This window comes from Rousettus aegyptiacus, unplaced genomic scaffold, assembly GCF_014176215.1.
Source record: "Rousettus aegyptiacus isolate mRouAeg1 unplaced genomic scaffold, mRouAeg1.p scaffold_m13_p_3, whole genome shotgun sequence".
Lineage (NCBI taxonomy): Eukaryota > Metazoa > Chordata > Mammalia > Chiroptera > Pteropodidae > Rousettus > Rousettus aegyptiacus.
Window position 1 is genome coordinate 4,254,528 of NW_023416306.1, and position 13,602 is coordinate 4,268,129.

Consider the following 13,602-nt stretch of genomic DNA (forward strand, 5'->3'; position numbering starts at 1 on the left):
CCAAATTTCAACACGGAGTTTGGGTTTGTCTGAAGACAGGGAGTGACCTTCTTGAAAACTAGATTCCCCCCAAAGGAAAACCTCATCAGGTTTACCTGAAATGTGGAACCTTATACACTGTACCTGCCCCTCTGGGGGCAAAGGTCCAAAGTGCCCTTACTGTAGCTTCCTCTGTGACCACCCCGCCCCCCTTCCTAGCCCCCAAAGCTAAGGCAGACGTCCAGAGGTCAGGCCCATGTCCGCTTAGCACTTTCTCGCTTCGGTCAATCGCATTTACAAGCGGAGCATGACCAGTGAGTTACGTGTCAGGCCATTATCACTGCTCGCGGCGCTGTGAGACTGAACTTTAGAAAGTTATTGCTCTTTAAAAACGGCGAGCTGCTCTTAATGTCAGTTAAACGTCGCTGGTAGTCTCTGTGCCGGGCCGTGTGGGGGAAGAGGGCACACCCCTGCTGCCACCCACGGGCGGGCTCCTTAATTCTTCAGAGTCCCCTCCACTCGGGAACGTGCTCCGCAGACCACGCCGTTTGGGGTGTCAAGTGCTCTCATTTACCAGGGTGACACACCAGTGACCAAGGCTGGCGCGCGAACGCCTGCTGGACGGGGCTGTCGGCGCGGCCCGCTGAGGACCAGGGGCTTTAAGAATCCTGCCTGGCCGACAACACGTTCAAAAAGTAGCTCTCACATGAAGCTTTCTAGACAAGTGGAGTTTGGCCATTTTTAAAGCGCCACACAATAAACTGTGAACAGAGAAGTCATTTCAGAAACACCACGTGTCTTACAGCTGCGGACTCTTTTCTAAAAGAACCATGTTCTCGGTCTTAAGAGTCTTGGACATGCAGAGAGAACAACACAGCTCTCCAAGGCATCCTCCTTCTTTTTGTCTTTCTCTTTTCATTCATTCATTCATTCACTCATTCATTCTCTCTCTCTCTCTCTCTCTCTCTCTCTCTCTCTCTCTCTCTCTCTCACACACACACACACACACACACATGCACGCACACACACGGACAGTATAAATAAACCCTTGTTTTTTTCTTTCCAGACCATCAGTGGGAACTTGTCTCCCCCTGCTGGAATCAGACTGGGTTCGACTTACAGTCTGAAGTAACAGCAAACATTTGTAGTTGGGTTCAAGTGGAAACATCCCTGATGTTATCCTGTTACATTCCTTTACTTTCATTGAAAAACTTTCCACCACGTTTTCGAAGAGAACTCTTCCCTTACATAGTAAAATAAAACTAACTCAGGTCAATTAGGGTGAGGGCAACACTTTGAGTAAAAGCTATGAATTTCAGCCTTGTCCGTTTGGGACGGAGATGGATCAACTTGGCCTCTTTCCACAAGGACTGAGGGGCTTGTCCCAGACGTAGATGAAGGTTTGGGCTGGTCCAGTGAAGAGGTTAGAAGGCGGCTTGTTAATACTGACCAAGCCCTGCCACTGTGTAGCCATGGTGTTACTTATGGAACAGGTAACACAGCAGTGATCTCTGAAATTGTTTCTTCATCTATACAGACGGAAAGGACAGCAGTACCTGCCCCACGCACACAGTGCCAAGCACAGTGCCCAGTCCCTGGCCAGCATCCCACCAGCGGAACTCACTATTATTTAAGATGGTGGATCTCAATTTCTGAGAAGTAGCCTAAATATATTGCTTGTATCGTATAAAAGACAAGCAGTTCTTTGACACTGTTTTATGTCTTTCTCACAGATACACTCTCCTGGGCTCAACATCTCGCAGGTATGTTCTAACCAGCTGCATCCTGTTTCTCCCGGGCCTCGCCTGCAACAGTAAGTATCCCACAGCACAGATGCGGCTCCGCCTCCTGCTGCTGCTCGACAGCTTTTCGTGCTTTCTCTGCTTCCTCTCAGCAAGGAGCCCGTCAGACACAGAGCAGTTTCCACACGCTTCTGATTCTCGCCCAAATGTTAGCTGAACAAGGTTACAATCAGCGAAGTGCGATCCTTCACCCCAGGTGGGCCAAGGCCGACATGTTTAAAAACACACAGGAGGGATGGGGCAGCGTTTCTGAGCTCGACAGAAGAAGGGGGTTCACACACCAGATATGGGACTTGAAGCTTAAGCAGAAAGTCCACAAGAAACCACCTCCCAGAGGAAGCCCCAGAACGCTGATCCCCTAATACCACGCCTGTACCTGGCTCTGCAGCCAGCAGAGAACACAGCGCGAGAGCAGATGTCACAAGGCAACAGCGGCCTCTCTCCCCAGTGCACAGCCCCCTGGGGAGGCCAGAGAGCACCGCGCAGGACTGCCCCGTGCGAGTGCTGTCACAGAACCCATCCCTCTCTGCTCGTTTCTGGAGCTCGCCAATAAAACCAATCTCCTTGAGGGGGAAACAACAAAACTAAAACCCCGACCAAAACACCCTGTGTTGGTGAGGGTGCGGCAAACAGGCGCGAGCGCCCTGGGCGGCAGCTGGGAGTGTGATCAGAACAAAGACGCACGTGGTCCTCAATCCGGCAGTTCGACTCCGAGGAGCTGACCCGCCAGGGTTCTCTCCCGTATGTGCAAACAAGGAGCCGCCCTGGGGACTGCTCCTAACAGCCAGGTGTTGGACAGAACACAGACAGCCACTGAGGGCTGGTGCACACTGAAATATACCCACGGAAGGACAAGACGACCTTGTGTGCACTGACAAGGAACAACAGTCACGACACACTAAGTGGACGTAAAAGGCACAGAGCGGTCGGTGTCCACGGCAGGCTGCCATGTGGTTAAAAATAATGCGCACGTGGACCGCTTCTGGGAAGACACAAAAATCAAGGGTGGAGGAGACTACGTGCACATATGACCGAGTTGAAAAACAGGTTAAGAACTGGGTACCATTTTAAGTCAACATTTCATAACATTATTTTCCATTATTTTAATGGTAAATTTGTCAGTTCACTTATGATTCAATCTTAATGTCACAACTAGACTAACAGTCTTTTCCAAATTCTATTACTTATAAAACTGTTTCATAAAAAAAAAAAAAAGACTTACAAACTAACTTTTAGAATATAGCGCATGTGAAACTTGGGGCTCCTTGTTCTTGACAGCTGGTTCTCTTAGGCACATCCTGGCTTAAATATAGTTAGTACAGGGGTAAAGCTAAGCCTATGACCTACTGAACACTGTCAAAATTCAACCTAGCAGTTTTCCTATCAGTGGGCCTTGGTTGTAATTCCAGTTTCCCACCCATAGGGGTCAGACCTGTGCCTTCTTTTTTCACGTTCTCATCCTGTGATCCTGTCCTTAGGCTCAGAAGGTATAAGACCTAACACTGCCTAGTGGTTCAGCATGGAGTCCTGGTTGAAGGCAGGGCCTTGCTCCCCCTGCTGTTTAAAGAAGAGCTCGCTCTGCCCTTTGAGGGGCCAGCAATACCAAACAAATAGGACAGAGAGGCGGGAAGAGACCAAGACGCAGGTGCCCAGCGAGGTGCTGGGTGAGAACGGCTGAGCGAACGAAAGCCTGGGCCAGAGCTGGCAGGGTTTCCAAGGAGTCCTGGAGAGAAAGGAAGATCGGAGCTGTCACCTCTAAGGGAGGTGAATGGGGGAGAGGGGAAGAGCGTTTGTTAAGATACATAACTGTGGTTTATGTGTATTTTTCAGGGTCTATGAAGAATAAGAACCTGAGCGAATAATAACAATAACAATGATAATAATAGGGCTTTGGAGCAGGATGTCTCGGTTTGAATCCGGCTCTGCCACTCCCAGCGGAGTGACGCCAGGCCAGTTACTAACCTCCCTCTGCTTCAGTTTTCTCAGCTTTGAAATAGTGCTGATATTATGACCCTTCTCTTAAGGCTGTTAAGGATGCAATGAGATGCTATCTGAAAGGCACTCAGAACTCTGCCAGGCATGTAGTAAGAGCTCAATAAATGTTAGCCATTACCTGTCATTTAGAAGCCATTTAAAGTTCTCTACTTCTATAGTAGAGATAAACGCCCCAAATACACTGATACTAATCTTATTGGACGAGTGAGAAACAAGCTGCAGAGACGTTTTCCGTGCAGGGTGAGGCAGAGGAGGGAGCGTTCACTTAGTAGTGCCTCAGCACCGTATCCTGGGCTAGCATGCCTCTGGACAATGACACATTCCCCTTCCCTAACCGGCTGGGGTGATGACTCACAGAACTCTACACAGCCGGACCCTATACTTTGCGACCATAACTTAATAAGGCTCTTGGGGAAAATCAGTAACAGTATATAATAAAAAATTTAACAATGCATCATTAGAAAAATACATTCTAACAGGCGCCCACTTCCAGATAATCCTGATTCACTGGTAGCAGAAAACCACCAGCACCACCAGCACCGGCAGCACTGAGCTCCAGGAGGTCCCGCCTCTGAAATCCCCTCCTTCAGGCGTTCAGAGAACAATGCCACGGCATCGGCTACTGGGCTCGGACTTCCCCACGTTTCGAATTGCACACACTCAATCTCTTTTTAAAGTTTTCAAACAAGCCTTGCCTCGGCTGAAATCTAGTGTACTGTGTGCTCTCCCTCTTCCTCGTTCCATTTCTGCCAATCCTGGCAGATGTGTGGTGATGCCCAGGCCTTTAACGGTTTCTCGAGCTGGTCAAGGCCTGGTGTCTCTGGGCCTGGTCTTCGATCGTGTGCCAATCGAGACGCTGCAGCACAAGTACATGCGTCTCCCCGTACTCCCCCATCTGAGAGAGGAAGGGCAACGGCTGTTCGGTTCTTTCTAAAGATGGCTCGCCAACACAGCCATCTTTGTGAAATGCAAATGCACCAAGCCCTTCCATGGGCCCCACTGCTTCCAGGGGACCACCCCCGCTCCTTAGCTGGGTTCGAGCCCTCTGTGACTTGTGCCCTCTTTGCCCTCCACCTCTCTGCTGCCCTGGCCAACTCCTGGTCTCCCACTACAGCCCTCGCTCAGGATTCCCTTCATGCTCTCTCCCCGTCAGGCAGAGCTCAGTCCCTCCTTTTGGTCCTGGGAGGTGACACGGTGCCAGGCTCGTGCCTGAAGCGGCCCTTATCAGACTGCACTATTACAGCTGCGCTTGCCTCTTTCTCCCGCTGAGCAGGCTGCCCGCTTCTAGCCTGACCACTCTAGTGACCCAGACGAGCGTGAAGTGAGGGACTCTGCCTCACTCATTTTCACAGTCCCTGGCTAAGCCGGGGTCTGGCAAAAAGAGGTGAGGAACTCGATAAATGCTAATTAAAAAAAAAAATCCTATCTGGAAAATATCTAGAAGTGCTTGAGGTGACCCGAAACCACGCCCTCTCTCCCGTGTCGGCCCTGCCCCAAAGACCGATCTCAGGGGACACATTTAATATAGTGCCAGGAAGCCATCTTTGGTTTCTAGGACTAAGGAATGTGATCTTTCCACTTAAGGGTCACTTTGTATCAGCCAGAAATCATAGTTTTCCTTTTACTGTAGCTCTGAGTGAAGGCATCGGGGAAGTAATGGAGTCCCTACAGCAATATGGCTGCGCCGGCCTCAAAGCGTGCACCCAGCTGACTTTCGAGAACATACACACGGTCGGGTTCACTTTTCCCAACAGTGGGTGTTTCAGTTCTTTTTCTTTTCTAACAGTTACAAAAATGGGCTCATTCTCAATTTCTGTGCAGGTCAACACTGCTGAAGTTCTCAGGTGAAAATAATGCAGGTCAACACTAGGGGACACTCTTGCCACAAAGCATGGGGCGCATTTGGAAGAAGGCTGCAAATTGAAACTTCCTTCCTTGGCGTCCTAAAGCTTTCAAAGAACTTCAAAAGAAAACTTCAAAAGAAAAACAAACTGCCTGGAAACCACAAACACCATGCATTGGTGGAGAGAGTGAAAGTCACAGATAACAAGAAAAAAAAGGAGGGCATCCGAGTTAGTAGGAAGCCTTAATGTTTCCTTAGCTCCAGAGGTCTGGACGCACAGGACGGAGAACAGGAAGGAACCTGCAGGAACTAAACAGCACTTGCCTTTCAAATCTGCCAACAAAAATCCACAGAAAAGTCAAACGCATTTTGCTTAAATCTTTCTGTTAAAACGCAAGAGGTTTTTTTTTTCCCTTCTCTTAACTCTCAATAGGAAGTGATCCAAATGCCACACAAACAGAACGGAAACCCACGGCTTTAAAAGACACTTGCCATAGAACGAAAAAACTTCTCCAAATGACTAATCTTTTTACACCAAAAACCACAGCACTTCTCAGCTCTCACCATATGTGGAAACACACTGAGATTATGAAAATGACTCAACACGTCCCTAAAACACAGATGACAAGACTGAAGAGTCACCGCCTCGGCACTGATCACCCCTCAGACCTGCATGCAGGAGGCGGGCCACCTGGCAAGGTGCGCCACTGCACCCCGGCAGCCAACGCGCCGCGTGCGACAGGCGCCGTGAGCAGCGGGGGCCCTGCCTGGATGCGGACGGGCAGTCCCGGGCCTACCTTCAGGGTCTTCACGGCCACCGTCAGGCTGTACTTCTTCCACACGCCCTCGTACACCTCCCCGTACTGGCCCCCGCCCAGCTTGTGCTTCATGGTGATGTCCGTGCGCTCCATCTCCCACTTGTCGTAGTTGGGGGACACGCCGTAGACGGTGGGCTTGTTGCGCTTGGGGGCTGGGTAATGGAGAGTGGTGATGAGCCCGTCGGCCACAGTTGAGTGATGATGAACCAACTCGGCCAGAGTGTTGAAGCGGCTTTCCGAGGAGACGTAGAGCTGGGGAAAACAGGGACAACCTTCAGCCCACGGAGCAGACGCGAACTCAGACACCTGCGCGCCAGCCCCACAGAGCCTTCCCATAACGCACGGCGAAAGCCCAGGGCGGCGGCTGTCCACGCAGGACCAAGTGTCTGGAAAACCTCCGGCGCTGCTTTCTCTACACCTGCTGTGACTGACTGGCTGAGGCAGGAAGACGCAGTGAAAGGCCTCAGGGCCCTCTGCAGCTGTTGCTCCTTCTGCCTCAAATCCTCCACCTCCCAAATCCTCACATGCCTGGTCCTCTTACCATTGTGAGCCCAGTGAAAAAGTCCACGAAGTCATCCCTGACCGCCCCGCCGGAAGTCATCACCCAGCACCAGTCACATCCTATCATCCATCTTACTTCTCTACCCTGTACTTACCACTGACAATCCCCGTTTATTGGCTTGATCGCTGTCTGTCTACCAGAATGTCAGCTTCGTAAGAGCAGAGCCCTAAAGCTGCCTGTTTTTATCCTGTATCCCCAATGTCAAGAACAAGGAATGAGTACGTACGTAACAGGTACCCGATAATAGTTGACTAAATTAGTGAAGAGCAGAGCTTATTAAAAGTTTGCCGATCAGAAAAGAAAATTTTAAAGAATAATTATGCTTCTTATGCCTCTGCCAGGGGCTGCACCTGCCGCCCTGGGCAACCTCACCAAGGCCACATGTGATGCTGTTCCTAAGACCTATGGCCACGTCACCCTCGACTTCTGGAAAGAGACCATGTTCACCAAGTCTCCCCATCAGGAATTCACTGGCCATCTTGTAGAGACCCACACCAGAGCTTCTTTCTGGGCAGAGGACCCAGGCTCCAGCTGTGGTCACCACATAATTTCATACAGAAAAAAGTGAACCGAGCCTGTTAAAACATTATGTTTATTACTAAAACCTATCATTACCTATAATTATATGATTATCTAGAACTAAAGAGGATCACAGATGAAAATCACTAAACAAAACACAAACCTCCTCATTCCCACTCCCTCGACTTGGGCTGAGTAAGCAGCATCAGAGGCCGAGACCTGCAAGGCCCAGCGGGATGCCCTATGGGCTGCTCTGGGCAGTGTCTGCGGGAACAGAGTGGGGGCCTGGAGGCTGCGCGACGGCCACCCAGGCATTCCCGCGGCCGGGAAGTCGGGAGGAGGGACTGCAGACACAGCGCCTGAGTCTCTGGGACGCACGGCGGCGAGCGCCTGTGCAGGGAGCACCTCCACAAGGAGTGCTCGCCCGGACGCAAGTGAGGCGGGGAGGAGGCCAAGGAGCAGGTGACAGAGGAAAACCATGGGGAGGGCGACAGCTATCTTTTTCTGTTTCGGTGATGTGGTAAGGGAATGCTTCTGTTGGAAGAGCAATTCCACATTAACCCCACACAGGACAGTGGGCTCCAGGCGCTACGCGGAATCTACTGGCTCACTAGGAGCAGCCGGCGATCACCGAAGGGGGAGAGGTTCCTTAACGCCATGACCAGGCGTCTGGAAGGCCTGCCCAAACTGCGAAGGCTGTGGGAAGGGAAGTACCGACTTGGACCAGTGGTAATGCCTGGGGCAGGAAGGAGAGAAAGGAACAGCATCAGTCAGCTGTAGCTTAACATCTTATTACTTAAGACAAGAAACAGCAGGGTTGGGGGGGAGCTTGAAACGCATGACAGGGCCAAGGCCTTGGCCGCCGGTCATAGCAGGTCCCACTATTCTGTTTGTAGTATCAGATAATTGGAATATTTTAAAAGAGGGCAATAACAGCAAATATACAAGTTGATCCCTTCTACGACCTTCAAGAGGGTAAATAGGATTACTTAACAACCATTTTTTTTTTTTTGGTCTGGGGAGATGAGCTAAACAAATTAAAACTCAGGCAAGCCAATGGCAAACTCTGGCCTACAGGTTTATCATTTACAATCTTTTGGCAACAATTCTACTAAAATAAAATTCTGAGCAACCCAAGAATTGCCCAGAAAGACTCCACAGCTCTGGGGAACTTGTCCCTCTGCGAGATGGTGCCTCCGAATGGCAGGACCTTCCAGGGCGAGGCGGCAGCTCGCCAGGAGGCCCCACTTTTACACATGACAGCACTGAGGACCAGCTTCGAGGCGACCGGCCTTGGGGACGTGCTATGCAGCATACTCAGGCCCCTGAACACTGGCACCAGAGAGCTGCTGTGGGGTGCAGACAGTTACCGAGCCTGCCCTCGGCACATACCGCATTCTCACATGTGTCAGTCACGGCGTCAGTGCAGTTCCCAAAGAGGACAGGGCGGGCCTCGGGGACAGCTCCTAAGCCCCACGCCTTTCTGGAAAAGTGTCAGTTGTCCAATTACTTCACCGCGGCTTGCAATGCTCTAAGCCTTCGCCTGAGTTGGCTGAGCCACTCCAAGAAAGCCCCCTCACCCCCGGAATCCGAGCGCCCCTCTCAGCCTGGCACTCACTGGCACAGTACGGGGCAGGCCATCTGGGAGCGAGGCTCTTGACCTGTTTCTCCCCTTCAGCTTGAAAGGAGTGCTCCCCGCCTCAAAGCCCACGTTCCCTCAGTCACACAGAATGACCAGGTTCATGCAGAATCTGTTCTTGGTCTCATCTGATTCCCTCACAGGCTCCCAGGTGAGAGATTTCAGTGACGGGAGGTTTCACTGAACGGGCAGACTTTATCCTTTTGAATAATTAAGTTTATGGACCCTACGACTTAGTTCATCTTTCAACATAAAATTTACACACCGAGACTTATTAAATATTAAAGCTACGTCCCTGAAACACACTGCACAGCCATCTTCTAATGGTCAAGCCGGGCAGCCTCTGTCTGATTAGTTCTAGTTTTTGAGCAGCACTTGCTAGCGAACCCGGTCATCTTCACCAGGAATGCGTGGCATGTTCAGAGAAGAAAGTGAAATTAGCATTCTGAATGGCATGTCGCTATGCTGTGCACCCGTTTATATAAATACTCTGGGTGCTCAGCCAGGGCTGTGCCTCGTCTTAATTGTGCAGGAGTCTGAAAGACAAGACTTGTCAAAGAAACTCAACAGAAATGGCTTGCCTCCTGACAGCCATATTCGCAGACTTATGAGAGCTTGGACCCGTGCACCCTCCGCTGCCTCAGACCCCGGAGACCCAGTGTGCACATACTGTTCACACGATGCTCAGCTAGGAGCGTCGTTCCAAGAGCATCTCATGTACCAGCAGAAAGGCAGTACTTAATCATTAAGCAGTAATTAATAGCGCCCCCGGTCTCTTCCACAAGGGCATGTCAGCCGTGTTTTGGTGGGCATTTCACCGGGATGCCTGCACCTGCTGAGCCGCTGTCAGCGTGGGTAAATCTTAAAATCCAAGAGGCTACATAAGGTTGGCCTATCCTGCCACCTCTGCTAAAGCTTAAGCCTGAATTCTATTCCCGTCAACCTGAACCTGTCACTTCGGCAGACCGGAAATAATGTCAGCTAGGCATCTCTTTGAAGAAAAGGAAAGACTCTGTCAAGGCGATCAGGACCTGCAGAACTTGACAGTGGCACCCCACAGAAGTAAATAAGGTGGAGGCACAAAAAAAAAAAAGATGAACTGAGAGCGTCTTAGGCGGCAGGGAGTAGGGTGGAGAAAAATCAGTCTTTAATTGTCCTATGTTGGCAGAGGATTACAAAGTTTGAGAAAGCATCAAAGAACAACAACCAAATCCCAGGGTAGCTGATGATTTTTAGACTGTCAAGACTCCTAGGAAACAGCAATGGCTGTCTGGTGAGGCCCTTTCAAGAGTCCAGCTCCAAACTCCCCAGTCCCAGACCCTGGGCCCTGAGCTGGTGGCCCTGGACTGGCTGACCCAAAGCTCAGGGACATGGGGAAAGAGGTAAAGTAGAGCCAAGAGGGTGGGGACAGAAAGAAATCCTTCAGGGCCTTAGAGATGAATCTTCTAAATTCGGTTGTTTTCTAAAGATTAGCTAATTTGAAAATAAGAATTAAATGTATTCGACCCCAGCCTGTCCCTCCCACCAGCCTTAAATCTTCCCCTCAGAGGCCCACTGAGGATTGGTCCAAGCGCTGCTCTGAGCAGCTTTTGTCAGAGCCGAGCCACACTGTCTCACACATCACTGCAGTACCCCCTGCTCTGACGCTCTTCTACTCATTCCAGGGACACATCCTGCCCAACGCTGGCCCCTCAGGAGTGGCGCTCAGAGAGGAGCCTCTGCAGATGGTCTGCCTGATGATCCCGTGGGACCAGAAGTCTCCAGATGCTCCCACAGCTGAAGGGATGGTCTCTGCCAGGGAGGCGGAGGACAAGAGGCCTGGGATACTTCGAGGAGCTGCCCAGTGGTAGGTAGTGACTGATCACATGAGGTCCCCATGCTCTACCTGGAGTGAAAGGAACCCTGGCACACGCCAGCTTTTATACAGAAGGGCTGGCTTCCTCACTGGCTGACTCTTAAATTCTGTAAGTCATGCACACCCCCCCGCCCACAGGCCTTGTTCTCTCCCTTTGAGCTGTCAAACTAGATCATGACTGCCTGCATCTGTTCCAACGATGCTGGTTAAACTACTCCAGAGAAAAGAGAGCACTACCCTATTCAGCACAAACCTCAGCTGATGACCGGTGCAGCATGGCTTGCCCTGGACAAACAGCACAGACAGGAAACCGCCTCCCTTAGGGGCGGTGTACTCGGCTATCCTGAGTCACTAAATCGGCAACCCTGAGGTATGAAGCAAGGTTTCAAAGGGCTCACCACCCTGATACATCCTGCAGAAGGAAGGACCGAGCTCCACTCAACATAAAAACAATGACCTGAAGAGCCAGCTGGCGAGGCTGATCTCTAGTCACACATCAACGACAGACGGCGTGGTCATTCGTACAAACCACGGCACTGTGTAAAGACATCTGCGGTGATGGAAAGCATCGATACTGACAACAGGACTTTGGCCAGAAAACCCTGACACATGGGGAAAAAACACCACAGATAAGAACATTAAGTACACACACACATGCACACATACATGTTTGTGTGCACGTGCGTTGGTATGGTATAAATCTGTGATGATGGCCATTAAAATGCTAAAAAGAGGGAACTAGCCCTACCAGATAATAAAACATGTTACACAGCTATGCCAACTAAGTCTGATATTGACATGAATAGACTAACAAAAGAGAACAGAGTAGATCGACAGACATAAATATATATGCAAATCTGGTGCACTTCAGATACATAGGAAAAGACAAATTCAGGAAATGGCATAGGGATCACTCAAAACACAACGCATGAGTATTAAACATAATGAGATACCGGCTTTACCAACTAGTGACGGAGATGTTTTTACAAGTCTGATAGTGTACTGCTAATGACAGTGAGGAAAAACACACACTCTTACATGCTGCTGGTGAGAAACACATCCGCACAATTTCTATAGAAGGTAACTGGGCAACATCTACACAAATTTTAATGGCACATAACCTTCGATCAATTCTAGCAACTCATCTTGTACACACTCCACCGTGCAAAAGAAATATGTGCAATATACTTCCAAACTGCAGGACATGGCCCACCAGGGGGGTCTATGACATAAATGTGGCAGATTATGACCACGATTACAAGAGAAACGGAACAAGATGGAATACAAAATATCAGAGAGCATTACATAAATTAAGAGTAAGTAGGGGGTTTATCTTTTGTTATTAGTGTATCTGATGGTGATGTAATTTTTTTTTTTTTTTTACAGCAGGCCAAGATTTTTAAGAGTAGAAAGCCACCTCATAACAACATTATTTATAACAGCATAAAATTGGAAACGACCTAATGTCAACCAGCAAGGGACTGCTTAAATAAATAATGGACCATCCGTGCTGTGCAGTCAGTAATAAGAACGAGGCAGCTCTAAATGTGCTGTCATAAAACAATCTCCAAAATATATCGTCAGGTGGGAAAAGCGAGATGCAGGACAGTGTTCAGTATGCATCACTTGTGTGTTTTTAAAAACGTAAACATATATGCATCCGGTAACTCTGGAAGAAACTAGTTACAGTGGCTGCCTCTGGGCAGGGAAGTAAATTAGGAGACAGAATTACTTTTCATTATAATTCATTTTTTAAAACCATGTGCATGTATTGCATGTTATTAAAAAATATATACACCATCTGGACCCACCCCGGCGAGTCTCCTATCCACATCCTCAACGATGACACAGCGCAGTAGAGCAGACGGTGTGGGCGCAGCTTAGTTCCATCAATTTACTGTCATCTTGGGCGAGAAATTTCATCCCTCTAAGCCTCATTTCCTTTCCTTCCCGCAAAAATGCAGATTATAGCAGTACCTGCCCTGAAGACTGACTGAGGCGAGGTTTAAGTGAGATGAAGACTGAGAACCGCCCCAGCGCACAGTAGGGGCAGTAACTATGCTCGTCCTCCCCTCGCTTCATGGATTCTTAAGGACTGTTGATATGATCACATTCGTTTACAAAACCATAGCTTCGGTTTGGAAATCTATGGGGATAATGTGATCCCATTTTTGTTTAAAAACTATGTATAAGGACACACACACGATTTTATCCATAGGAAGGCCATGTACCAGACATTTTTTTGGGAAGGTGCTATTAAAGTGGCTTTTGCTTTAAAAATATCCATCTATTATTGTCTGAATTTTACTCACTGAGGATAAATTACCATCGTAAGAGACCTTTTAAAAAGGAAGTGTCTTAGTGTAAGAGGTATGCACAAAACCCAACAGATATTCCACCTCTTATGAAACTGCTAACGAGAGTCCAGCAAGACAATTAGAGAACCATACCAGCCCATGGACTTGCACTACCATGTGATGGGTCCTCAACAGAGGGTCTTTCATAAGGCTGATGGGATGATGTTGGCTGTTTACTTGAAAGTGTCTTCCAATGTCATACTGGTTGAGCCTCGTTGCAATAACTTATCAAC

At 49.3% G+C, this 13,602-nt stretch overlaps 1 protein-coding gene across 2 annotated transcripts in view; it reads right to left on the reverse strand.

Annotated features, from left to right (window-relative positions):
• Positions 1-13,602, reverse strand: part of ABL1 (ABL proto-oncogene 1, non-receptor tyrosine kinase) — a 106,045-nt gene that overhangs the window by 12,414 nt on the left and 80,029 nt on the right. For both annotated transcript variants that reach the window (XM_016133842.2, XM_016133843.2), the window contains exon 4: positions 6,417-6,689. In XM_016133842.2, coding sequence (XP_015989328.2) covers positions 6,417-6,689 — 273 coding nt within the window. The remainder of the gene's footprint in view (positions 1-6,416; positions 6,690-13,602) is intronic.